Source organism: Sebastes fasciatus, chromosome 13 (assembly GCF_043250625.1).
Source record: "Sebastes fasciatus isolate fSebFas1 chromosome 13, fSebFas1.pri, whole genome shotgun sequence".
Taxonomy (NCBI): domain Eukaryota; kingdom Metazoa; phylum Chordata; class Actinopteri; order Perciformes; family Sebastidae; genus Sebastes; species Sebastes fasciatus.
This window is the reverse complement of record NC_133807.1, coordinates 16,537,966-16,565,266: the sequence shown is the minus strand read 5'-3', so window position 1 is coordinate 16,565,266 and position 27,301 is coordinate 16,537,966. Positions and strand designations below refer to the sequence as shown.

The 27,301-nt window shown below is 38.8% G+C and overlaps 2 protein-coding genes across 2 annotated transcripts in view; both read right to left on the bottom strand.

Annotated features, from left to right (window-relative positions):
- The window catches only part of LOC141780562 (shisa family member 6), a 234,115-nt gene that overhangs the window by 79,687 nt on the left and 127,127 nt on the right, over positions 1-27,301 (bottom strand). The gene's annotated exons all lie outside the window — the stretch shown is intronic.
- Positions 582-21,335, bottom strand: foxk2b (forkhead box K2b). The gene is made up of 9 exons (XM_074655831.1): positions 20,802-21,335; positions 12,197-12,391; positions 10,011-10,164; positions 8,257-8,403; positions 7,892-8,085; positions 6,699-6,901; positions 5,386-5,628; positions 3,663-3,866; positions 582-2,213 (listed from the first exon to the last, which is right to left on the bottom strand). Exons 1-9 carry the CDS (start codon positions 21,107-21,109, stop codon positions 2,020-2,022), a joined length of 1,842 nt encoding a protein of 613 aa, XP_074511932.1. The 5' UTR covers positions 21,110-21,335; the 3' UTR covers positions 582-2,019.

Genomic DNA, 27,301 nt, shown 5'->3' with positions numbered 1-27,301 from the left:
AATGAATGAGAAATCAAAAAATAGCACAATCTAAGAGGCAACATTTGCGTGATACCGGAGATAAACGAAAAACATTCTGATATTTTTCAATTGCTTTTGGATTGATGATGCAGGTAAAACTAACCAATAGTATTAACATTGTTCCAGCATTACTTGTGTATCTAATAAATCAGGATGCAGCCATCTTGTGTTAAAGGACAAAGTTCATCTGGTGCGTTTCCAAACAGCAGCCTGATAACCATTCTTATACTGCCCCCCTGTGGAGAAGAGCAGGACTACAACCTCTGTTTCCACTAATGACAGCTGTTTGTTGTCTTATTCAGCAATGGTCCTAATCGATAGTAGAGTACTTCCTTGTTTTGTGAATGAAGCGGAACGCAAGTTGAAGCAGCGGCATGTGCACGCCTTTTGAGGGGGTCAAATGTCCACAGAACTTCATTTAGACTCTGGTCCTTGCAGTCGAAACTCAATGAGCTCCTCAAAAGCTTCCTCGTTCTGGGATAAAGTTCCTGGGGTCGAAAAGGGGCTAAAAACTCAACCATGATTCTGATACTGAATTAAAAAGATACGGATACAGAAAAGGGCTTTAAATTAATTTATTTTAAAAAAAAGCATTTCTCCACTGAAGCAGAACAAACATCAAATTTTTTTTCTTTTACTATTGTTTGGAACGTGTACAATCAGAAAACAGACTCGCCAGGTCGCCAGAACAGAGTAAAATAATCAAGCAAAGGGGGGGTCTGCCAACACCACAACGTCAACACAGCCGGGAGGAGGAGGAGGAGGAAGAAGAGGTGGAGGAAGAGGAGGAGGAGGAGGAGGAGGAAGAGGAGGAGGGCGGGAGGGGAACAAAAAAGAAGAAGAAGAAGAAGAAGAAGAAGAAGAAGGGAAATGAAAACACAAACATTTAATCAAGTGCAGGTCTGGTTTTGACAAAGCGGGACTTTTTTTTCCTCTGTTCAATTTACAGTTAACAACTCTTCTGTTGTCGGATACATGCAAAAGGTCAACATCTGGAACTACACATGGAGATTTCATATGCTTATATCGGTTATCTGTGCAAGTATTAAAATATGTAGGTATAACTAAGCAAATTTCATATGGATATGTCAGAACGAGGGGGGAAAGAAACAAATATTACGAAAAAACTATTACACTGTTTCACCGAACAGAAAAAGGAAGTCCACATAAAAGAAAAAAGTGAGATTTCTAACTTAGTTACCGAAATGTCTTCGACCTCATTATTTTTGTACGCTTCCTTTAATTAAATTATTACTTATCTAGATAAGTGAAAATACATAAAAAAGAAATCCTATGCTCCACATTTGAACAACAAAATACTGCATATCTACGTACAGCTGCAATAAAGGAAGGTCAGTATTGTGAGAGGCTAGCTGCCAGAGTTTCAGGAATATTGGCTCCGAGTTGATCCCTTTCTGAATGCGTTGACCGTTTCATTTTTATTTTGTTTCTTTAAACCATTGAATGCTCATCATACTCTCGGTTGGTCACTTCTTCCAGAGCCGTCCCGACGGGTCCGGGGAGGATGTTTGTCCGCTGGCTGCCGGCGTCTCCTATCTGCTCTGAGGTAGATACGACAGAAAAGGTGGCGTCCAGCCCGAGCTGAGTCTCCCCGCTGGATCGCTTGAGGTCAAAGGTCAGCTCTTAAGGGTTAATCGTTGTTAAGGCTTCCTGTGGTCTTGGTTTAGTCACTCTCCTGTTTCAGTGGCTCACAGGGGACACCTTTGGAGTTCATCTTTGTCCCGTTTCTTTATTTTGTTCTCAACCCACATTTCAGTCTTTAAAGGGGTGGACATTACGTTTTTTTTCTTTTCTTGTGATGCTCTAGAACAGATAACCCAAACTGAAAAATGAAAAGAATCCTCTCCGTTTGGCACCTCGGGAGTCAGTGGTAGAAGGAGGAGAAACAAAACAGTCGACGGGGGACGAGAGAGAGAGAGAGAAACCGTGGAGGGAGGAGAAGGTGGTGGGGGTTGTGTGGTGTGTTGGTTGTACAGACTAGTTGAGGCCGGGGTCGTTAGCTGCCGACGAGTCCGAGTCCGCCGCGATCATCGGGGCCGCCTCGTCCGCCGATTTGATGCGCTTGGCGTCCGGCTGTTCGCTGGCCAGCTGGTCCCCGTTCTGTCGTTTGGTGGGGAGGGAGGCCGAGGCCGAGGCGTGGGTCGCCAGCAGGTGGAGGGGGCTCGCCACAGCTGGAGGAAAACGGGAGGAAACAGACGGGTTAGCGCTTCGCTGTCAGAGCTGTTCAATCTGCGGTTAACCAAACATCTGTAAGCGGGAGGCGTGTGGGGGAGTGTGGTCGGCTCAGCTGCTGTACGGGATAATAAAGACTTCCTCTTATTCAGTGGAGGCAGGGGAGAGATTCACTGACAACATGAAACTAGAGTCAAAACCAGCATTCATCAATTAGCTGATCAACAACCATTTTGATAATCATTTAAAATCATTTTTCATGCAAAAAAACTAAACAAAATCTCTGCTTTCAGCTTCTCAAATGTGAAGATTGGCTGCTTTTCTCCGTCTTGTATGATTGTAAATTGAATATCTTTGGATTTTTTACTGTGTCGGACGAAACAAGCAATCTCAAGACGTCCCCTTAGGCTTTAGGAAATGGGGATGATTACCATTTTCTGACATCTTAAAAGGTAAAGCGTGTAACATTTTGGGGGGATCCATTAGCAGAAATGGAATATCATAATCAGAACTATGTTTTATTTAGTGTATAATCACGTGAAACTAAGTGTCTTATGTTTTCGTTATCTTAGAATGAGTCCTTCATATCTACATAGGGAGCGGGTCGTCATCACAGAGTCTGCCATGTTGCTCCGTCATGTTTCTACAGTAGCCCAGAACAGACAAACCAAACACTGGCTCTAGAGAGTCTTTCACATTTTTCACATTAACCTGAAGGCCACCGTAGTTTTCTAACACGCTTGTGAAACTGCGGTAACGTGATCCGCAGAGTGCAAAAACCGTGGTACCGCCAGCTGCCGTCTGACTTCCGTTGCTCCTAAAGTAGTGTTATTATGGTAAGGATGACCTCCGAGAGAGGCGAACTGCGTTACCACGGTTTTACACTCGGCAGCTCATGTTACCGCAGTCTTGGAAAGGGAGGAGTGAGCGGAGGGGTATTCAGTTGGTTGAAATTGAAATCTAAAACCAATAGTTACCTGCAGTCCTAAATTTACCATTTATCAACTTTGTATCGTGATGATCATACAAAATGCTGTCAGAAATATGTTATTACAAAGATGTTGTAATTAAAAACGTAGTTGCAAACATGAGATTTTCCGATATAATGCATAATAACATCAGTGAACATCATTAATATTTTAAATGTGACAAACGCCACATTGTTCCACTTGTGGTCCCTTATTGTTTGATTTTAAATATCCAACGTGTACATGTTGCGGTGTACCGACTTCCATCCAACAATTCTCGAGGCGTAAAGTTAACGTCGGTTTCTCTTCTTGTAGCTTCTCCGTGAAGCAGTCGGCCAATCAGAATTCATGTAATACATAATAACATCCTCACTACATTTAAAAGAAGAGCAGTTTGAGTTGTTAGATATGTGAAAATTCTTAATGAAGCAAAACAATAACTACGTGGGGGAACATCTAATACATTCCTGTACTTCTCACCTGAGCTGCTGGAGACTCCGTGGATGGCAGTGGTGATGCTGTGGGTGCCGTTCTGTGTGATGGCCTTTATAGGCAGCTGGTGCTGACCAATGGGGGCCTGCTGCACTATGGTAACAGTCTGCAGGGGAGTGGCTGAATGGGTGGTCTGGATGATACGACTGGAGCCGCCTATAGAGGTGATGGTGGGAATCGTCTCCACTTTGACTGAGAGGACGACACAAACAGGTCAACACGTCAGTGAATAAAAACGTCTTCTAATTAGAGACTGTACCGTTGGGTCTACAGTTGTAACAATACTAGAACGATTAATCAATTAGTTGTCAACTATTAATCACCAACTATTTTGATTATCAATTTTTGAGTCATTTTTTTAAGGAAAAATTCTGATTCCAGCGTCTTAAATGTGAATATTTTCTGGTTTCTTTTCTCCTCTATGACAGTAAACTGGATATCGAGTTGTGGACAAAACCAGACATTTTAAGATGTCATCTTGAACTTTGGGAAACACTGATCGACATTTTCACCATTTTATAGAGCAAACAACTAATCGATTAATCAAGAAAATAATCATTAGTTGCAGCCCTAAACAATATGATGATGATTTGAGGGTTATGAAATCAACAATGGCAATCAGTTTAGTAAATTGATGACAATAAATGATGACCTAATACTTCTAAAAGCCACATCTTCTTTAGGTTTTCTTTGCTACTTAGCCAATTCAGAAACAAATTCCAACAGCGCTGATAACTACATTTTAACCACACAGTCACAGCCAATATACGTTTTTGATTTTCTGAACTGTGAAGGAATGGCCATGATGTTTAAATCTTTTAATTTGGGAATCAACTTGAACTCTTTCACTACCACATTCAGAAGAAAACTGGCATTTGATCTACGATATCTAAATCTAGTTGTTGTTATAGACTGCATATGGAAAACAACAGGGATTAATTGTGAAGCAATGCGTCATAGTGCCATCTCCTGGAACGCCAAGTCTGTTCAGTTTCTGTGGCTCAATATCACACAAGTTGACGGAAATCATGCTGTGTCCTTTTTTTGGTAGTGATATATTAGAGCTAAATAACTCAAACTGAACAAAAACTAAAACTTTATTTTATTTTTATTAGTTTTTTTTAATCACGAAGTTTCAGTTTAGTTTAATTTGTTCTTAAAGGATATTGTTTCTATTTAGTTTCAGTTTCCGAACAATATTTTCATTGTTCATTTTCGTTTTAGTTTATGAAAACAATAACCCTGGATGAAACTTGAGTTTTGGTATCGATTCCCAATTTTACTCCTTTTAAATTCATCTTTTCTCATATATTATCATGTTCCGCATTAAAAATATAAAAACATTATTTTCCATTTAACAAGTTAAGCTTTACTTTATTAGCTGGCATTCGAGTTGGGAAGAACCAACAGTTAATACGTTCAAAAATAATAAGTTCTTTGTAGGAAATTATCAAAACACTTTGAGGATTTATCAGAATTAATGAAATGAATAGTGTGAATTACATGATTTTGAGGAAAATGATAGAGCTCTGTGAGCGATAGCTACTGATGCCAGGACGCTAAGTATTGACTACAATGAAAAAAAAAGAACGGAGCCTCGATAGCAAAATAATGCTTTTTCAGTACTTCACATTCCTCAGTTATGTGGAACACAATTTGATACCCTTGACGGCGGTGCATAACAACATTTCCCAGCATGCCCCCGCCTCACCTTTGAGCCCCGTGTGCTCTCCGTTCTCCTGCGGCTCGCTCGTGATGATGGTGGCTGGCTGGGCGATGACAGCGGAGCTGAGGGACCCGGCTGGGATCTGCTGCAGGACGTGGACGGTCTGGACCGCCGGCTGGGAGGTGCTGGTGCTCACCGGGGAGGCCATGGTGTAGGTCACTGGCTTGATGGTCTGAGGTAACTGACGCTGGACTGCTATGAGTACCGGCTGGTTGTTAACAGGCGAGCCTGGGACAGAGACAGGGATATTTATATATAAGATATTAAGTTAATGTAAGTAATGAAATAATAGATGACAGAACATTGAACTTAAAATGATTTTTTTATTAATTGAAAATCATTATTCATTCATTTTCAGTATTCATTAAAAAAAGTAATCTGATGTCCCCTATATTTGAGTTTGTGATTTCTGATAGTTAATTTTACATTTCATCTCTATTCTTACTTCTTATTTCTATTTATCTTATAACTTCTCTATGTTTATATAATGTTTATAAAATGTTTATATAATGTTTATACAATCCTAATGTCGTCCTCTAAAGCAGAGCACTGCACACACACACACACGCGGCCTTGCGGTCGCACATCGACGCAACTCGCAGCTCATACTGTATTAAAACAGTGTCATTCCTAAAGTATCCCTACTAATAAAACAGGGTTTTCGATAACTTTTCTAGTATCGGTATACCATGTAACAGTAAAACAAAGCATTTGTAACAGTGTGTTGGAAAGATAAAGATGGGAAAAGAAAACTAACAGCAGCAGAAGAAACAAACCGAGGATCTATATGTATTTACATTCAAGTCAGGTAATAAAATGTTCGAGGCCTTTTTCAAAGTCAGTCGTCAAAAGTATCAAATTAAGATGTTCATGTGGAAAACTGCTGTTCAAAGATTGCCCACGGGCCAAACGGTTTAACAAGACATGTAATAACAATAAAGTGTTCCAACAAATAATGTGAATGTCAATACAATGTTACGATATTTCTGTAGTTTTACAGTGAATGCTACTGATCAGATTGGTGTTACAAGACATAACTTTTTAGTTAATGCTTGTGTTTAACTAGTGAACTCTACCCGATAAGCACAAATGTTTGTGTGCACCTTAAAGAAAAGCTGACTAGAATCAACTTGACAATGAGATAAGTAAATGTTATGAAGAGCGTGTTGTGGCAGAGAACCGGGACCGAAGCCAGAATCAACAGAAGCTGAAGCAGCGCCACTGAAAACCAAAAAGACACTCAGACAGCCTCACAGTCAGCCATGTTAAGAGAGAGAGAGAGAGAGGGGGTCTCATACCTGGTGTGTTTTGTGCAAAGCGTGCTTCCTGGATGACTGCCAGTTTGGGCTGGACCACCGCGATGGGGGTCGGGGCGGGAGCCGAGGAGGTGTCCAGCTCCAGGGGAACCGGGGAGCCCTCTCGTGATAGGCTGTCGGGGGTCTGGACGCCGCTGGAGTGAGCGGAGAGAACCCCCGAGTGATTGGGAGACGCCGGGGCACTCCTGAGGGTCAGACAGACACATCAAGTTAACAACTGTCCTCGACTGTTGAGACTATCAGAATAACAACAACTGGAACAACATTTGTTAGTGGGATCAATTTCTTTTCATGGGATTTGTTAAACGGAGTCCTGAATCTTGTAAAATGTTGTCATATTAGGCTGTAACCCCTTAAACTTAAACTTAAACACAAGGTATATTAAATTAGTTGCAAACAGTTAAATTCATCTCCACAGTACCTTGTCCAATCCCATTAGGGCTGCAGCTATCGATTATTTTAGTAATCGAATATTCTACCGATTATTCCATCGATTAATTGAGTAACCGGATAAGAAATACTTTTGCTTTATTAAGGAGCAACAGTAGAATAAGACTGAACAACTAATTGGTTTCCATTTTAGAAAAATCTACATTTTTATTGCTGAAAATCGAACATTATCAGTCAAAGCTAAACCCATTCAGTGCATTTAAGTGCCATATTATCGTCTGGGTTTTTAAGAAAAAAAAATTCTGAAATGAAGAAACAAATAAATACAAAAATAAAATAAACAAGATGATTTTTTGGAAATCGAGTTCCTTGAGTTTCTAGAGGATTTGTTTCAGCCCTAATTCTCATGTTCTGATGAAGAGTAGGTAAAACATTGCCAAAATAAATGCAACCAATGAACATGTGGTGCTCTTATATTTATGAGGAATGTAAATGACTTGAACTGCCATTAAAGACCAAAGTTATACAACCACTAAGGGATACATCAACGATCATGACTGTAAATCGTGCAACAAGATAAATGTAAAAAGACTGTAATGATGAATCTATAGGTACTGACAGGTTGTTGGAATCTAGAGAGTGTGAGCTCATTTATGCTTCCATCTTAAGCAAAAATGTAATAATAATTAAAAAACACGAGACAATCTGGGAGGCTGTGATGAACTTGAATGACTGTATGAATCAAAGCAGGAGTTAAAGTGTGTGAGAGCGGGCTGGAACCAGACCTGGATGAGAGGGGTCCGTGTGGGGTCCTGAAGCAGGGGACGCCCCGGGGCCTTCGTTTCCTGAAGGCCTGCTCGATGAGCTTGCCCTCTGAGGACGGGTCTATCCTCCAGAAGGAGCCTTTGCCTGGCTCCTCCTGCGACCTCGCCACTTTGATGAAGTAACGGTTCAGCGACAGGTTGTGACGGATCGAGTTCTGCGACAGAGGAAAAGACGCGTGGTGAGGAGGTTACACTGTTATTGATGTTTTAATGGGTCATTTCGTCACTGTTTCAAGGCAAAACACTGAGGTTTTGGTGCAGAGACTCTTCATCGGGTCTTTTATATTTATCATGCCGACAGTCAAAGTGCGTTCTGACAGACTCACCTGCCAGCCCTTGTCTGCAGTCCTGTAGTAGGGGTAGTTCTTTGTGATGTGATTGTAGATTCCGTTTAGTGTGAGCTGCTTGTCCGGAGCCAGTGTTATGGCCTGGACTATCAGCTGTGCATAGGAGTACGGAGGTTTGGAGTCATCCTGTGGAGCAGAGGAGAAATACAGATGTATGAATCGAGGCCTCATGTCATCATTCAGCTGTCAAATGTAATTCATCACTTAAAGTGAACTATTTATAGACATTAGACAACTAACAATTATTTATATTATCGGTTAATCGCAGTTTTCCGGAGCCCAAGAAGACAAGACAAGATGACATTTTGTTTTGTCCGACCAAAAGTCCAAAACCCCAAAAAGATATTCAGCTGACAATGATATAAAGCAGAGAAAAGCAGCAAATGCTCACACTGGAGAAGACGCAACCAGCAGACGTTTGACAATTCAGCAATTCAACCATGATATACTAGCTTGTTGAGCAGGAGGTGAAATAACGCTCCAAACGTGTGCTGAATTTTGGTGAGGAAAAACTGGCATGACCATTTTCAAAGGTGTCCCTTGACCTCTGACCTCAAGATATGTGAATGAAAACGGGTTCTATGGGTACCCACGAGTCTCCCCTTTACAGACATGCCCACTTTATGATAATCACATGCAGTTTGGGGCAAGTCATAGTCAAGTCAGCACACTGACAGCTGTTGTTGCCTGTTGGGCTGCAGTTTGCCATGTTATGATTTGAGCATATTTTTAAAGCTAAATGCAGTACCTGTGAGGGTTTCTGGACAATATTTATCATTGTTTTGTGTTGTTAATTGATTTCCAATAATAAATATATACATATATTTGTATAAAGCAAGCACATTTGCCCACTCCCATGTTGATAAGAGTATTAAATACTTGACAAATCTCCCTTTAAGGTACATTTTGAACAGATACAAAAATATGATTAATTTGCAATTAATTGTGATTAAATATTTTAATCGATTGACATCCCTACAAATTATCAGTTGCCAAAACTGTAAAAACAGAGCATATCGCTGGATTATCAAATTTCTGACGGTCTTCGTGGTCTTTGTGACGTACACTTCCGTCAGGGAAAACAACCAAATCTAGGCTTGAAATACTGTAGTGATATATCATCAAAATCACTTTATTCTAGATGTTGCATTTAAAATTCAGCCGATAATAATCTGTTTGCACTAACCAGATCCTGTAAAAACAACATTAAAATTCTGTGCTCCTCAGCGCAACTGGGAAGCCATGAATGACTTGGCTGAGACCAACTGTCACATGATAAAAATTCAGTGAATATTTGACTGAACTGCAGATTGTTTACACGGAGCAGAGAGGAGAGGACAGCAGAGGATGTAATAATGTAAATAATTCAATATGTATAGCAAGTGGAACCTCAATTTTTTCCAATATTGGTAACACTTGTGGGAACTTAAAATTTTTTTTTGTATATTTTTGTAAAATAAATCATCAATGAAATTTAAGTTTCATTTCTCTTTCTTCCTTTATGATTTATGGCGTTATAATTGTGTCATACTGAACAAAGACATATTTAAGTTCTCTCTACTTCTAGCCATGATTGTGCTGCTTCCATAGAGATGCAGGACTTATATATATATTGCAGTGGAAACGAGGCCACAGTGAGTCAAATGTGACAAGAGAGCCGTGACACTGGTGAAGTGAAATACGTGATGAAATCTTCTCCCAATAGAGTGACTGGACTTTAATCGTCCTCTCACCTTAGGACTGTCCCCTCCAGAGGCGTCTTTGTCGTTCTCAGGCTGGGAATTTTCATTTAGAAGCTGCAGCTCTGCAGAGCTGACCATGCGTCCACCCATCCTGTAGCCTGAAGAGCCGGCACCCCGCGGGCTGGAGGGGCACGAGTTAGCAGCACTGCAGGAGAACACAGGAACAAGACCGTAAAGATCATTTACACTAAATCAAGAAACAAACTAACAGACAATAGGTTTGGATTTAAGCCTGGCATTTCCCAGAAGTGGCACGGTTCGGTTCCCTGGCTCTCTCCTCCGCAGTGCTGCAGTGGCGCGCTTTTGGCCGACATCTATGCAAATGGCCCTACCTCCCAGATTGTGTGGAAATACTGCAGTCACTTTAGGAGCCACTATCAGGCCTAAAGCAACAACACATTCAAATCTTAATCGAGTCTAATTATCCGTTTAATAGACTCGAACAACCAGGGGATGAAGAGACTTAATGTAAAGGAGCATTTCCATATTTAATGTCTATTTCAGCACTCAGGGGACACTAGAGATGTTGGTAAACCAAACAACGAAGCAGCCGCTCAGGATTCCCACATGTGCTACACCTGCTGCCTCTTTCATTACGCTGACTGGTTATTTGCCAACGGTAAACACATTTTATCATATAACCTTCAACTGGGACCAGTATGACAGGAGAAACCTGGCTGGTTTGTAGCCATCTGGCTGAGATCAGGGGTTGAGAGGATCTAAGAGTCTGAGATGGAGGCGCCTCCCTCTCTGAGCCCTGCAGTCGCTGGACTAAGCCTAAGCTGATCACCATAGAGGGGCCATGTCAAGGTCAGCTGACACCTCAAGGTCAACTAGAGGCAGAGTGGGAATGACTTTAACAACCACTGTGCATTGATCTGGGATCTTTTACAGAACTGGTGGAAATAAGTTTCCTTTTACCGTGAGGTAAATTGCAGCACTACTTTGAGATTTGATTTGGTTAATTGACAAATAAATGTTTAAAATACAACATATCAAACTTTGTCCTGGATTTATTTCCATCATTGTTCCTGGCAGGGATGCACCGATATCGATACCGGATTGGATATCGGGCCAATACTGACTCAAATAGCTGGATCGGGTATTCCTGTTAATCCTAATTCCTGTTAAAAGTTTTGACCGGTTTGTTGCTGCATTAAAAAGGTTTACACTTGACTTGTTATTCCTTAATTTTGAAGATTTTTTTACCAATTTGCTGGTGTACGATTTATTATTTTAATAATAAATAAGAATTCATTAAATGTATATCTATGTATTTATTTGTTATTTTGTTTTGACAGAGTTAGGAAAGCAATGTTTAAGTGAAGCCTGATGTCTCCTTACACATAAAAGAATGATCCCAGTCACTTCTACACAGTGAGGCATAAAGCTTATTAATTAAACACTGGTATCAGATCGGTACTCGGTATCGGGCTGATACCCAAAGCCCAGGTATCGCTATCGGGACTGAAAAAGTTGTATAAGTGCATCCGTAGTCCCTGGTGTTTTCACAGTCCACCAACCTTTATCAAGATGGAGACAAATTCAAAAGTAGAATAAGTTGCTACTTTTCTTACTGAATTTACAATTTAGTAGATTAGTCAAATTTTATTTTCAATTATAATTTGTCTTCTTACGATTATGAAAACAAGATAATCAAGATAAAATGATTATTGTGTCGCGTTCCCCTTCGTAATGACGTTCTCTTTCTGTGTTGTAAATCCAGCGCACCCCTTTCCTTTATATTCCCTCTTCATTTCGCTCTCAAAGTGCACCAGATTGATGCATTTAACTTGAAAATGTACATTTTCTTTCTCAATGCATGACGTTTCCAAGGTCAGTGAGTAATCGTGTTATATAACCATGATCTCAATGTTGACCAAAATAATCGTGATTATTATTTTTGCCAAAATCGAGCAACCCTTCAATTTATTAACTAAAATTACCTCCAACTTGATCAAATTTATGGATTAATCTTAAAAAGTAGCCCCAAACCAGAGAGGTAAATGAATGCTAAATGCTAATAAATATTTGCTGTGAGTGGCACAAATACATCTTAGCTAATGATCAACCGATCGTTAGGGAGGATGGTTTCTAGATACTAATTTGTTGGGAGCACGCACGAAGAAAAGTCCCTTCATGTCGCTGAATACGTAATAATTATCAGAAGTGAGTACCTTATGGTGCCGGTGGGCGACGGCAGGGGGCTCATTAGGTGAGCGATGTTGTCTGGAATGTTGATGGTCAGCGGGGAGATCTGGGGCTGTACTGGTTTCACTGGGGACTCTGGAGCGTCGCGCTTCATTTTCTTCCCAGTGGACAGGGCTGTGAATGTGATCTTGATGTTTGTGCTGGGGAACCTGAAAGTGCACCTGCAACAGAAAAACAGACACAGGATTTAAACGTTGATGAAAACAGAATCAAATCAGTGAGCGCTTGATGATAACACCACATAAACCTCAGCTGTGGTAGATCCTCTGGCTGCCTTTAATTAGCCGAGAGAGACAACGTGTAAGTTAATTAAATTTGAATACTGATTGCAATGGCTTGATGAAGCTCCTTCCTTCCTCCACAGCGCCTGAAAATCTTTGTTGGAAGCAGCAAAAACTAGTGGATTAGCACCAACAGCTTCACGTTATCACACTGCAGAGGACTGAAGCACAGGCTGGAGCTGCTCTGCTGCGACCGCTCTGGGGAGCGCCGGTGGCCTCAATGGAGGACAGGCCTAAATTAGGCGGAGTGGTAAATATAAAGACATGCTTAAAGCGCACTAGGCTCAGCAGCATGTCAACAATTGGAAAACTTGCATCCAATGATAATGCACTTCTCTTGTGATTAGTGCTTTAAAAAATTGTTGATTTATCTTTCCAGAACATGAGCTGACAATAATTTTGATAATTATAGTGATTTATCAAGTATTACATGGTGAATATTCATTACTTTCAGCTCTTTAATGTGAGGATTTTGTTGCTTTTCTGTGTTTAATATCATTGTTAACTGAACATCTTTAGGTTTGGGACTATTAGATTAAAAAAAAGTAATACGAATACATGACAATGGACTCTGGGAAAAAGTGATGTCCTTTTTTTTTGCCAATCTTGGACAGTTTATAGGCGACATGATACATCAAATATTATTGGGTGCTTAATTAATAATGAAAATAATCAATACGTAAAGCTGTTATTTAAACCACTGTGGAACTTATTTCACTCTTCTGTTGTACCAAACATCCTCTGAATCTTTCCTACATGACTTTCAGCACACTGCAGAAAATAGGGTAAGGACTTGTTCCATTTATCTTTAAATGTCTTGTTGCTGCATTGAATTGTGGTCCAATGAGGCTGCCTCTCTCTGCCTTTAGGATGGATCTACTGCATGTCCTGTTTCCCTCAGTAAAGTAGGTTATTATTGTTCTCCTCATTAATGCAAAAATGAGAAACCTAGCGAGCCGTGCTGAGCTGATAATCATGACACCGAACCATCTGAGAAGCCTGTAAAAACTCAAAAATGTATACTGGTATTGACCTCAAAAACACAGCATCTGTTAGCCTATAGAAGTAATTTCTTATTAGTGTGTCACTCAGTGAGGCAGCAAAGGAACCACAAATTAACCAAACCACGTTAATTCTACAGCGTAATGTACAAAATTAGGCAACATGACCTGCATCTGAGTGAGTTCTCATTCATTGAAACTAGGGCTGGGCAATATGGCTTACCTAATTTTGCAATATGTTTAAGCTATGCACAATATACAATATATATCTTGATATTTTCATATTTTATCTAAAAGAACAGTTTGAGTTAACCCTTTGATGCATTTGACATACCAGCGTGATCATTCCAGTAAACTAATCAGAATTTAAAGGGAACACTGCTCTTGTTGAGACATTTTATTTTTGGGCTTTCATTTCGAAATTCCACTTCAGGATGTACTGGTATTGTCTGAGTGACACTAAGTGTTGTACTGGGATACTGAAGTCAGATTAGTCTTTAGAAATATGTTCGATATTATTAAGTTTGACTAATTATCCACACAATTGAAATTCAAGGTTTTCTCTGAAATACATTTTGCACACAGTAATTTTTTTTTTTTTATAATTATCATTCGGTTTATTTATCATTTAATATTCAGGCAGGCATCTTCCATCGAAATGTCAAATAGTTGTAAGTTCCAGCTTCTCCAATGTGACGATTTCTGTCTCTTATCATTATAAACTGAAATTCTTTGGGTTTCTTTATTGCTGTTAAAACGTTATAAAGCAACCAGAAGGTGACACTTTGGGCTCTGGAAACTTCTGATGAGCATTTGTCCCCATTTTATAGATTTTATTATTTATATCATTTTAGGGCTGCTCCCTCTTAGTCTGTCATTTTGATCTTAGTCGACTGAGATTTCTTGAGTCGATTAGTCATTTTTTATATTTTCTTTCATGCAGAATGACTTATTTCCAAGAAACATCTCTGGTAAACACAAGATTTAAAGTGGATCTGTTGATTAAATTAACTAATAGATCAGTCGACAAAACCGTATGAGTGTTAGTCGACTAAGAATTTCTTTGTCGAGGACAGCCCAACATTGAGCATATTTGATGTATCACACACCCCTAGCTCAAACTTGATTTGTTGAAAAGGTGACAGCTCTATCTTTATCTAGAATTACATGTTTCTTACTTAATTATCTGATATGCCGTGGAATTAAAATACTACAACAACCAACAAAATGGACTCAGGAATGCAAGGATGTTTGCCAAGAGAAACGAAGCACGCTTCAGGGTGGATTCCTTTTAATTAAAATGATTTGACTCGTCGTTGGTGTACGGAAGACTTTTATATATGATGGATGAAGGGAAACTACCATGGGAAACCTTCCCCATTCCCAGATACCAGTGAATAGAAGGAACCCTTCTAAATCACTGTTAGGATCAGGCGGTCCGACACCGTGGAGACGGAGCAGGCACACATTGGTTTTCATCCAGTTAAAGAGTGCCAGGCACAGCAGTTTTGTTCGCCAGGCCCTCACAGAGCTGGCATCTGCTGAGAGAACTGTATCCCCGACACCTACATCTCAAATTAGCTTTGCCGCTCACAGGAGGAGACTGAAACACTTCCTGGAGCCAGACTGGTGAGGGGAGACACTTTGCATTGTGCATGTTCCCTCTCAGCACCCTTTCAGGAAGGCTAGAGACTTCACTGTGAATCAGACAGTGATGGAAGATCCTTAAATAACATCAGAGCACTTCTCAATATCTAGCGGCTGAGGAGAACTGACAGAGTGGGGACAGGGATATCTAAATATATCAATAAATAATACAATATCAAAAAACAATCCTGTTCCTTTATGTGCTTCTGTCTGCGTTTCACCGTGCTGACAATGAGCACCACTGTATGCTCTAATATAAATATTGGTTCACATTAGAGCAACTTTGATAGGGAATATTGAATAATGAGGACTGCATACAGTGTATTACATAGGCAGCATGAGTTGGTTTAGACTGTCGGCCTATGGTGCCCTAGAAACCATACACACTCATTAAATACATGGCCTTTGTTGAATGCAATGGTGGTGGTTTACACAAGAATGTCACCAACATTTTAGCCTAACATGATGCCAGAATAAACAGCCGTTTTTTACCTACCATTACAAGACTTGGGCATTGTGTAGACATTTTTTATTAACAGAGCCCGAAAGTTCATTTTATTTATTGTTTTGGTTGTGTGGTTGTGTATTTTATTTGTTTTATTTTGAATATTTAAAAAAGTTTCACATTCAAACTGCAATGTCTGAATATTCTTAAGAGTTATTGCTCTGTTAAAAAGGACACACTTGCATTTTTATGCTATTATATTATCATTGTATCAGTGGCATAAAATGGTCTTAAAATGACAATAATATAGTTTGTCCAACAAAATGAGTTATTGTGACAGGCCTTATGGTGTCTGCTCCTTTTCCCTGAAGGTTGATGTTTTATTTAACTTTTTTTATATTAATGGATGTGGTCTTTTTTTCCATGGGAAGCAGACAGTCTCTGCTATAAAAACAATACTTTTCTCAATACCTTGGTTTGAGGAATATATGCATGTTCTTAAGACGACACAGACTTCTCAAATGCATCAGTGTTTAACGTTGTAGTAACACAAGCAGTCTTATAAGAAGATGTTCCCAAAATAAAATAGTCTAAAATGAACACGTTGATCAAAAAACAACAACAATTGAACCAAATGGAAGAAAATTTTCACTTTATATTAGATGCTAACTTTTGATATTTGGCAGTCTTTGTTAATTCATGCTATAGACTAAACGTTTGTTTATTGTTGTTTTTGGGAGGGGTTTGAGAAGAGTATCAGACGTCTTAACATTCTCATTAACATTACAACAGGTTTTTAGTGCCGATGAATGTTAGCTGATCCATATAAATGCGACTGTTTTCACTATCAGTTAATCTACTAGTTGTTTTATCAATAAATCATTACATGTTTAGTTTATAAATGTCCAAACAACAGCTCAAAACCCAAAGAGATTCATTTTAGAATGATATAAAACCTCAAATTCGACAAGCTTGGACTAGCAATGTTCTGCATTTTTGCGTTTGAATGACCAAAACAACGACAAAATTGTTTGATCAAGGGGCATGGTCATGTTTTGAAAATTTTAGATGTTGATGTCGAGAAGATACCCGTGACAATACAAAAACTATGCCTTTTTTCGATATCTAGTTGTTGCTAAAATATTTACATATCTAGTGAATAGTCTGATAAAATCTAGTCAGAAGAGTTTCATATAGAAAATCTCTGATCAAAGAGTGAGTAAACAAGGCTTAGGATCCAACAACATGTTTAATTGTCTGAGTGAGGCTCAATGGTATGGGAAGCTGTGTCCACGTTGTAGAGTATCCCCCCTCAAAGCATGCATTCACTGAAGCCTCCTCATCGACCCTATTTTTCTCCTGTATGAACAATGAGGCCTGAACTCCAAAAACACAAACACACAGTTGCTATGCTGCTAAGCTGTGTGAGCACTGGACGGCAACAAACAAAGCTTGGTCGACTGAAAATACTTTCACTTGATTTTCACCCCCACCCACAACGCAAAAAAGGAATGTAAACAAAAGAAGACTGACAAGACAGGAAGAGCACCAACTTGGGAGAGGATTTGCGGGTGTGGGAGAGGACGGGGAGGGGAGGGAGAAAGGGGAAGGGTAGGCTGTTCCTTTTCTGCTCGGTCTGTTTACGTCACCAAAGAGGAATCCCTGGAATACAACCGACCTGTCCCCTGGGCCACAGCTATGCGAGTTCTCTCATGCTGTCAATCTGCTGCTTTAGTGGGTCTTAATCGGGCACACTGAGGGTCGTCTAAGTAACGCCTCTAGTTTGAGGATTACAGTAAAGCGTGTGAGCCTGTGCTAGGTGTCTTACTTATGGAAGTCCATGTTGTAACGACTGCTGCTGATTAAAAGCTCTTTATCAGCAGATCAATACGAGAACCTGAAACCACTGCTGCCTCCTTCCCTGTTCCTCGTGGTGCCTGCTAATGAAATGCATTGGTATACACGTATGATGTGGCTAACAGCAGCGCAGAAATTGATTCAACTACCAACCTTGAAAACACAAACATGCTCAGCTACTGACCATATTTTTGCGCAAGAGGGCCAATTCTGTGGTTCAGAAAAGTAAAAACAAGCTTTTTGTTTGTGCAGTACAAAAAAAGTGGTTTCACATTGAGAGATTGCACAATGGCTGAGAGCAGTGTGGGAAGTCTGGCTAGTCTTGGCAGGTTTGTCTACTATTACAATTCACTTTAGTGAGTAAACTGCAGCCACTTTTTTGGCGTGCTAAAATCCCAAATATATCCATCTGAACAAAATGTAAACAAGCTGGTTTGTTTTATTATTTTTTTCCACCAGAGATGATCTTCCCCATTCTGGTTTTGTAGTTTCAATTCTATTTGTGGGGCTAACACATATTTTCATTGTCAATTACAAGTTTCAACTAACTGATTGATCATTTAAAATTTCAGAAAATAGTGAAAACTGAAAGTGACATTTTCCCATTGACCACATTGACATCTTCATCTTGCTTGTTTTGTACAACCAACAGACCCAAAGATACTCAATGAGGTAAAAGACAAATGTAGCAAATGTTTGATTTCACTTTTTTGTTTGATAAATGACTGAAATGATTCAAAATTATTAGCAAAATTGGTGATTAACTTCCTGTCCATCAGCTAAGTATTTATTTCAGTTCTACTTCAATTGCTTAGCAACAGTATAAAACCCAGACATTTGGTTTACACTGATATAAACACAGCAAATCTTCACATTTGAGAAGATGGGAACAGATAATGTTTGCCATTTAAGCTTAATAAATGATCCATTTCGATTATCAAAATAGTTGAGTCGTGTTCTGTTGTTGAATTTATCTTTATATGTAACTTTATCTGTTTTGCAGCCACCCAAAACATGGCTTACATCCAAACCAAGCAGCACATTATTTTGTGGAAATGTTTTACAACCCATTAGTAAAGTTAAAGTACAGTTTAGTATAGACTCCTCCTGTGTGATAAATGATTGTTTAGAAAGCAGCACGTATCACAACAGCACATTATCAACAATCCTCAAAGTTAAACAATGGCACGGTTGCATGCTGCAACCTGCACAACATAGCAAGCTGCATGGTTTGGCACCAAGCTACATCACTGAGCTCATTACACCCTATGTGCCACCGCTTAACCTGAGGTCCTCTGAATTGGCTCTGCTGGTTGTACCCAGGTCTAGGCTGGTGACTATGGGTGACAAGGCCTTTGACATCAATGCTCCTAGACTGTGGAACAGCATACCTCGGGACCTCAGGTTAGCCAGCTCTACTACCAATTTGAAACATCTTTTAAAATCCTATTTTTATAAAAAGGCTTTTTTAACTCCGTAAGACAACAGCTTGGTGCACCTTTTCCCCACACCTCATATTGTCCTCTTTTTGCTTATGTGTAGTAAGTTATTGTTTTGATACCACTGGTTACAGGTTTTAGTTTTTTCGTTATTTGGTCTTTATGATTTGTTCTTTTATTGTTGTTTTTATTTTGTCTGTATTTCATTGTATCTGTGCAAGCACTTTGCAACTATGTTTAGCAAGGTGCTATACAAACAAAGATTGCTTTATTATTATAGCTCAGGAACTTACTTTTAAACCAAACTATGGAAAAAAATGTCTTATTTAATTTGTAAATGAACTATCACGAGATACCTGCTGAAGATGCGGAAGGGTTCCCAACAATGTGAATGCTCTGATCACCCTGCCACCAATGAATACTATCTAGAGGAGGAACTTGCAACACCATGTCCTAAGTTGCTCCTGCAGTTTCTGCTTGTAGCAAAGCATCTCTGATGTTTATTTCACCTTATCTGTTTTGCAGCCACCCAAACATGGCTTGCATCCAAATCAAGCAGCACATTATTTTCTGAAAATCAAATGTTTTACAACCCAATAGTAAATTTAAATACAGATTAGGGGGTATAGACTCCTCCTGTGTGATACATGTTTGTTTAGAAAAGCAGCATGTTTCACAACTGCACCTTTTCCCACACCTTATATTGTCCTCTTTTTGCTTATGTGTAGTAACTTATTGTTTTGATTGGTTATGGATTTTTAGTTTTCTCATTATTTGGTCTTTATGTTTTGTTCTTTTATTGCTGTCTCTATTTTTTCTGTATTTCATTGTATCTGTGCAAGCACTTTGTAACTATGTTTAGAAAGGTGCTATACAAATAAAGATTATTATTATTATAGCTCAGGAACTTACTTTTAAACCAACCTCTATGGAAAAAAACCGTCTAGGTTAGCTGTAGGTTTATTCCTGGTTGCAGTGTATGTTTATGACATCAGCTGACAGGAAGTAAACATGGACCCAAACTGTTGCCAGGCAATGCAATTCCATTGAAATGCATTAAAAACGGAGCGTTTCAGACAGAGGGTAAATACAGGTATATTCAAGCAGACAGTATGAGGAAAATAAAGATTTGTTTTAACATTGTAAACATGTTATAGTAGAAACACAAAATACAAGTATGAACCTGAAAATGAGCACGATATGGGACCTTTAAGCCAAACTCTATGGGGAAAAACTACTGATTTAACTTGTAAATGAACTATCAGGGGTCAAATTGTTATTTAATGGTTAATGTTAAGAAATAATTAGTGAAATACATCAGCTAGCATGACTTCGGCTCATTTGAATAGAGGCTGAAGGTCCCACTAGTCTCTCTGTTGTGTTGTGAGTGAGCCGGTAGGGCGGTGACGGGCTGGGTTTGTTTACGTTTAGTTAGGGGTCGAGAGAGGAGCTCCATTCACAAACTACCTACAGAGAAGCTGCCAGCTAAATAACCATGTTTGCATGGCAACAAGGACGAATGTTTACAGTATCACTACATATACTTTAACTTAAGAGTGTCCACGTGACAGAAAAACTAGTCAATATCAACAATAGTAGCTATGAGTTAGCTTAGTTATTTTGACTATAATACAGACAGAGGAATGCTGCTAGTATAACCACAGGAGGGGGGATGTGGAGTGAAGGCTGGAGGCTATTTAACACTGTTTCTAAGAAGAATATCAACAAAGAAAATGGTATTTTAGGGGGACAGGATGCAGGAGTTGTTGCTAACATGCTAAAACACGTGGTCCTCTCTCGACCCCTCTCTTGCTAGCCACTATAAACCTTGTTGACTGTTATAGCTGTGCTGTGCTTGACTACTATAGCGCCTAGCAACCACATACATGTTCAACACTTACATTCGTGGTAGCTGCAGAGGAGGGGCGCCTCGTCGGAGGAACACTCCGTCTACAAACACCCCGTTTTTACCGAGACACCTCAGGTAGAAGTCCCCGCTGCCGCCGGTTCCTCCGTCGTCGCTGCTCGCGGTGAATATCTCCAGATGCCTCCGGGAGATGAAGCTGGAGTGGCCCATGCTCACGTCCACGGAGCCCTGAGACGAGTTCCGGCCGATGGTCACCGAGCGCTTCTTCATCATGTATTCGAATTCACGGCCCTCGAGCCGGGCAACCGGCCCAGACGATCCGCCGCTCACCACCACGGCCATGTTTTTGTGTTTTTAGGGGGTGTTAAAGTCTTAAAAAACAGCCAAATTACTGGGGTGGAAATAAAACACCGGTGTGTGTGGACTGTGGGGTTTTTACAGAGGCGTTTAGATGGTTTAAATCTTACAAATGGGGCATCAAATTCAGGAATTTAAGAGGGGAAACATGCGAGGCCAGCAGGGACAGCGGCTCCGACCCACCGCCGAGAGAAAGGGTAAGCGGAGAGATCCAGCCAAACAGAGCGAGAGAGGGGCGGTGTTCACTTTGACTGACAGGCGCGCTCAACCAATGAGAATGCAGGACGCCGATGCGGGTCTGTGACTGCAGCCAATCAGGTGAGAGAATTAATCCCGAGGACAGATTTTTCAAGGTCGGTTGAGGGGGTAGTAACAGCAATACGCGCATATGCTCGCTCGGTGAGAAGTAAGAAGTGGTTTTTTAACCTCGCAAGAAAAAAAGTGGAGTGGAGCAATTGGTTTACACGTGCAAAATCAGTCACAATACGATACGATACAACTTTATTGTCAGTTTGCACTGAAATTCATTTTGCATCCATAGGCAGCTCAGTTTGAGAAAAAGTGGCTCTATGGCAACATTATCATATTGATTGAATTGATGTTTATGCATCAACTGGCTAATAGTAGCCTATGGATGTTGTGTGTTGTTATGTTTTTTTTTTGTTCTTCTTAGAGGTATTTATTTATTTTCTTATCTTTCATTTTATTTGTTTGCTTTGTTAGATAAGTGAAATACATGAAATGTCATGTCTCTTTCTTTGAAATTCTGACTAAACATTTCATTGTATAATTTAATTATTAATATTGTTAGTCTGTATGTGTATGTGTATATATGTCTATATGTAAAATTCAATAAAAATATTGTTTGAAATTTATTTTTTTTAAATTGTAGCTTATGTATTTGTGTACAGTATGAACTGTTTAGGTGTGGGTTCATATAAGTTGTTGTCCTTCATTTTAAGCTGTTTGTTTTTCACTTTTTAAAAATTAGGTTGCAGATTGCATAAGTAATGTATTAGCCTATAGAAAGAGGGTTGAGGAATATATAGTCTAATAGCCGTATGGAGTAGTATACCTTTTATGTACTTATCGTACTGACAAGTATACAGAAAAGTCTAAGTATTCTTGGCTTATAGGCCTACTTGTACTTACTCTTTTGATGGAGATATACTTAAGAAAAGTATTATTAAGTATTCTTGCCTTATAGGCCTATCCCCACCGCCTATACAATAGACATACTGTTACCATAGAAAGACAGACAAGTGAGACCCATCAGCAGACACAAAAAAAAACAACACATCACCATTATTCATACATAAATACATTACAAAATTACCATCTGTCCTCTGGATTTAAATGTCTTTAGCAGCACATTAATTATTATTTAGCAACAAGATGTACTGATGGACAAAAGCATTCTTTAGCCTGAAGCCACAATAATCACTACAGCGATAATATGTCATCATGCATTGATATCACCAACTAATCATGTGTGAAAAACAGGAAACTAGCACATGTGTGAGATGATTTTTTTGCAGGATGCATCTTCTCCCTTTAATCTCTGCACGTCGAAAGCTGCAGCAAAAGAAGCCACAGTAGTGCATGATGGGTCTTCTTCCTCCTCCACTACAGAATCCATGCACTGGTTTTGCACGTCGCCCCCTTTGCAGCATCTTGTTACTTTGTAATGTTTGAGGTTAACTATCTTTTTAAATGATCGTGGTTACAAGTCTGTATAATCAGTGCAAACACATCTTGTCGCACCTGACAGACAGACAGACAGACAGACAGACAGAGACCTACTTCATGCTGCAGGTCTGTAATCCTGTGCTATCCTGTCTGTCTGCAGGCCTCGTTATCATCAGGGTGAGTGACCCTGCCATCTGTAGGCCACTTGTTTGTAAACATGAGGGACTGACTGCCTGGGCGGAAGTGAGGGCGGTGTGCGCGTGCGCGTGCGCGTACAACCAGTCAAGGCCTCTCTGACAAAGGTGTAAAGTAATGATGAAGGGTATTAACAGATTTTTTTTTACATTGAATACAGCATGGAGGTAAAAACCAAGGTTAGTCAACAGAATAATTGATTTTCTTTCAGGATCAATAAAGTTACTATTTATCTATATACCTATCTATCTATCTATCTATCTATCTATATATATATATATATATACATATATGTATATATATATATCTATATCTATATATACATATATATATATATATATATATCTACCTACCTACCTACCTATCTATCTATATCTATATATATATATATAGATATAGATATATATACATATATATCTATATATATATATCTAATGAATCACTTACACACCAAAAACTGACAATAACCTGATTATTTTTAGGTGGAATTTCATTTCATTCTCACTGTGCAATATCATTTTCCACTTGTGCAATTTTGTTAATCGTCTGTTTAATGTCAATACTGTATATACTGCTCCTATTTTTATACTTTCTTCTTTTTAAATGGTTCATAATTTGTTACACTTTGTTTAGCTCTTTTTTTTTACTGTGTTAGCTGATGCATCTTGTTTTTTGCACTATCCCCTTTTCCTGCTGTGCACTGCACATGTCCCCACTGCGGGACTAATAAAGGAATATCTTATCTTATCTTAATGAGCTTGTTACATGGGAAGCCATTTTACGTTTGTGTGACAGAAAATGTCCACAGAGGCAAGGCAGTAAATAAATAAATAAAGAAAACATGGTCTGAATCATCATAAAGGCAGAATACAATCAAAAAGAAGGCCTCTGTGTGTCCATGATTTCCTGCAATATGACACGCTTTGCCACTTATGACAAAATATTAGTCATTGTGGCTCTAAGGTCATGAAATCATCAATTATAGAACTGAAATGATCAGCTATTAGTAAAAAAAATTATTTGATTTTGATTAATTTGACATATCAAACATCTATAATTAATAATTAATAGTTTATATGCAAAGATGAACTCAGTCAATACTTTATTTTATTTGCAAAGATATGCATCTTCTGTGATATATGCAAAGGCAGATCCCACTGTTCTGATTGCATAAAAAAAAGTTTAAAAAAAAAGAAATTAACTCAGATTTTATACATATGGTGGTGTGTTCATTATTCTATGACAGTTTTCAGAAGTGGCGGACAAAATAATTTTGTGGCTAGTAGAGATGTTCAGTGACCTGCCACAGTGGCACGTGAGGAAAAAACTTTATTTTAGACCCTGTATATAACTATATATAACAGATAATATACAAATACATATTCATTGAGAAATGTCAAGAATAACACAATAAAGTTAAAGGATGACTTGTTTTGATTGTGATTTGTCGTTAAAGACATTTATCATGCAAAAACATAAAAAACTTTACTTTTCAAATTGTACTTGCTGTTTTAAGTGTAAATGTATTTAATTCATTATTATCTTTTGGACTTTTGTTCAGACAAGACATCTGAAGACATTGGGTTCTAGGAACATGTAATGGCCATTTTTCACAATTTTCTCACATTTTATAGATTAAGCGATTAATTGATAAATCATGAAAATAATACGCAGATTAATCTATGTTTAAAATGATTCTTAGTTGCCACCCCAAAGCTGTATCTTGCATTGAACTAAAATACAAAAGTCTTTTTTACAACTTTAAATATCTCAATGAAAACATATGATCCTCGCTGAGAAACATAAATTGAATATAGGAAGTTTGACATAAGATTAAATATGTAAATTATCTAAAATTATTGGTTGGTCAACATTGTGATGAACATGTCGTTACCAAATCACATTATTGTAATATTCAATAAACAATATTGTAATTATCATACTATCTTTCCCTTTTCTGTATTTCATTCATATTCCTTAGTCTTTTTTTTTTTTATCGTATCTTATTCCATTCTGGTATCTTCTCTTACCAAAATTTAAAATAAGAACACTGGCAGATTTTAAAAAATCTGAAAATGCATACTAGAAGTGTGTATGAAAAATCTTTAAAAACAAAGCAGCTCACCTGTTAATAATAGCGGTGGAGGAAGTAATCAGGTCTTTTGCTAAAGTAAAAATAGCAACACCGCTCAGTAGGAGGATAAAAGAAAACAGGATAATATTTATTTCTGTTTTATTCTAGTAGGGAACAGTTGAAGGGCCCATGAGAATCAGTCACATTAACCTGTAACTTGGACTCCAGCAACCACTGGAGGGAGACATGCTCCATCACAATCCTCCAAAGATGACATCATGAACTCACCAGCCATTTTAAGCTTTTAGGCTGAAGTAGTGTTCACAAACAGAGCAGAATAATGAACATGTGTCATCACTTCATCACCTGCATAAAGACACATCTATCTGCCCACAGACAAAGCATTTATCTGCTTATTAATAACGGCATAGAGTGCAGCTTATAACAACACAAACCAACCGTGCAGTCTGTCAACGTATTCTATTTTTGCTTTTTACTTAATTATATTCCATCTTGCTTTTTTTTTTTTTTTCCTGATGCCTCTTGTTGTTGTCCCCGTTGCTGCTGTAACACTGGACATTTCCCTGCTGTGGGACTAATAGAGGATTATCTTATCTCTTATCTTATATTGATATGAGCTGCCTAATGGGGCACGTCCTTATCTCTGAATACATTCACACACATTAGATTGATTGCTTTTGCAATTGGATAGTACTTTTAATACTACAAATCTGCAGCAAATAATTCATATAATCAAGATTATCTAATGAAGCCACATCTGAAATATAAAAAACTATAAGGTGAATAGGGTAAAAAATCTAACTGATGTATATCGGCATGAAACTTCTCCAGTTGATTACTCACATTAACACAATTATTTGTTGTATTACAAATTTTCTGAAAATGTTATGTTGAAATATACAAATGAGGCATTATCTAATGTTAACTTTTGGTGAATTTAGGAGGAATATACAGACGCAAAGAGACAATGTAGTAAAATAAACACCTAAATGTGTATTTTGGATGTTTTCTTGCCACTAAAGAAAACATGTTATGGAAGCAAAAGAGCCCAAAATCTCAAAATTGATCACGAAAAAACATGTTTTCGCCTGTAATGTCTCCATCTATCTGTGTGTCTTATTGTACTTTCCGTGTACTTGTAGTACAAGCACTTGTTTTATCCACCATGAAAGTAGATCCCATTTTCACTATAGTAGTGAGCGCTGTGGTACAGCTAATGGGGAGTCAGCCAAAGCTCTCTCAAACCACATGATTGGGATTCACAACCCAATAACTGCTCAGCGTTATACCTACAAAAAGAGCACAATGCCTCATCATGCTGTTATTTGATTTAAGCTGTAACCAACCAGGATGTTTATGTAATGTTAAACCCTTTTCGTAATCTGCGTCTCTCACGGGAGATGCTATTGACGAGACGAGTTGTGATTAAGATTATAATGACATATACCATCTAGACAACTTGGGGATTTGCAGCACAACAGTGAACGCGGTGTCCCGCGGAGGAGGAGGAGGGGCTGAGCAGCAGGGTTTCTATACATCTCTTCTGCAGAGAGAGACCCATTACACCTCTCCTCCATTTCCTCTCTCAGGAGCAGGAACCAAATGGACACATTAATAACACTCTCCATGTCTGAGGGAGCTAATGGTGCCTTGAGTGCTGATTAAGGCTGGGAAAGAATTGGGCGTGGAGGAGGAGTATTAGTTTCATTCTCCTCGCTGGTTGTTGTGGTGAACAAACTGAAGCACAGCGTTTGTTTTTTTGCTAATTGGCAAAAGCCTGTATAGCACGTGTAATTAGTGGAGCGTCATTGCTTTGTGAAGGAGCATGTTTCCTGTCTCTCTACATACCTCGGCCTGTGTGAGAGAGTGTATGTTTATTCTTCCTGTTGAACTCTACACTGGGTGGATCTGACTAAAATAACCCCAGAGAGCAAAAACTCACATTGCCTGTTTGGCCAGTTTTGATGGAGGAGCAGCTTCACAAAGAACACAACAACAGACATCCTTTTAAAGCGTGTTTAGTCACAAAAGCTTTTTCCATTTTACACAAATGTACAGGGACATGTTGAAATATAAATATCAACTCACAACATATACATATGTGATAATAATGACATAAATGAGGCATCATTATGGTGCACTTTTTAACCCTAGGAGACCCACAATAGACACATTTTTTGTCTTTAGGGGGAGATAGC

What these genes read in the sequence shown, in the direction of transcription:
- foxk2b (XM_074655831.1), bottom strand. Translation starts at nt 21,109, where the DNA reads ATGGCCGTGGTGGTGAGCGGCGGATCGTCTGGGCCGGTTGCCCGGCTC. An exon ending in TCGCCCACCGGCACCATAAG is followed by an intron (nt 10,165 to 12,196) that starts GTACTCACTTCT and finishes GTTCTCCTGCAG; the next exon opens with TGCTGCTAACTCGTGCCCCT. An exon ending in CGGAGTCTCCAGCAGCTCAG is followed by an intron (nt 2,214 to 3,662) that starts GTGAGAAGTACA and finishes GTTTTCCTCCAG; the next exon opens with CTGTGGCGAGCCCCCTCCAC.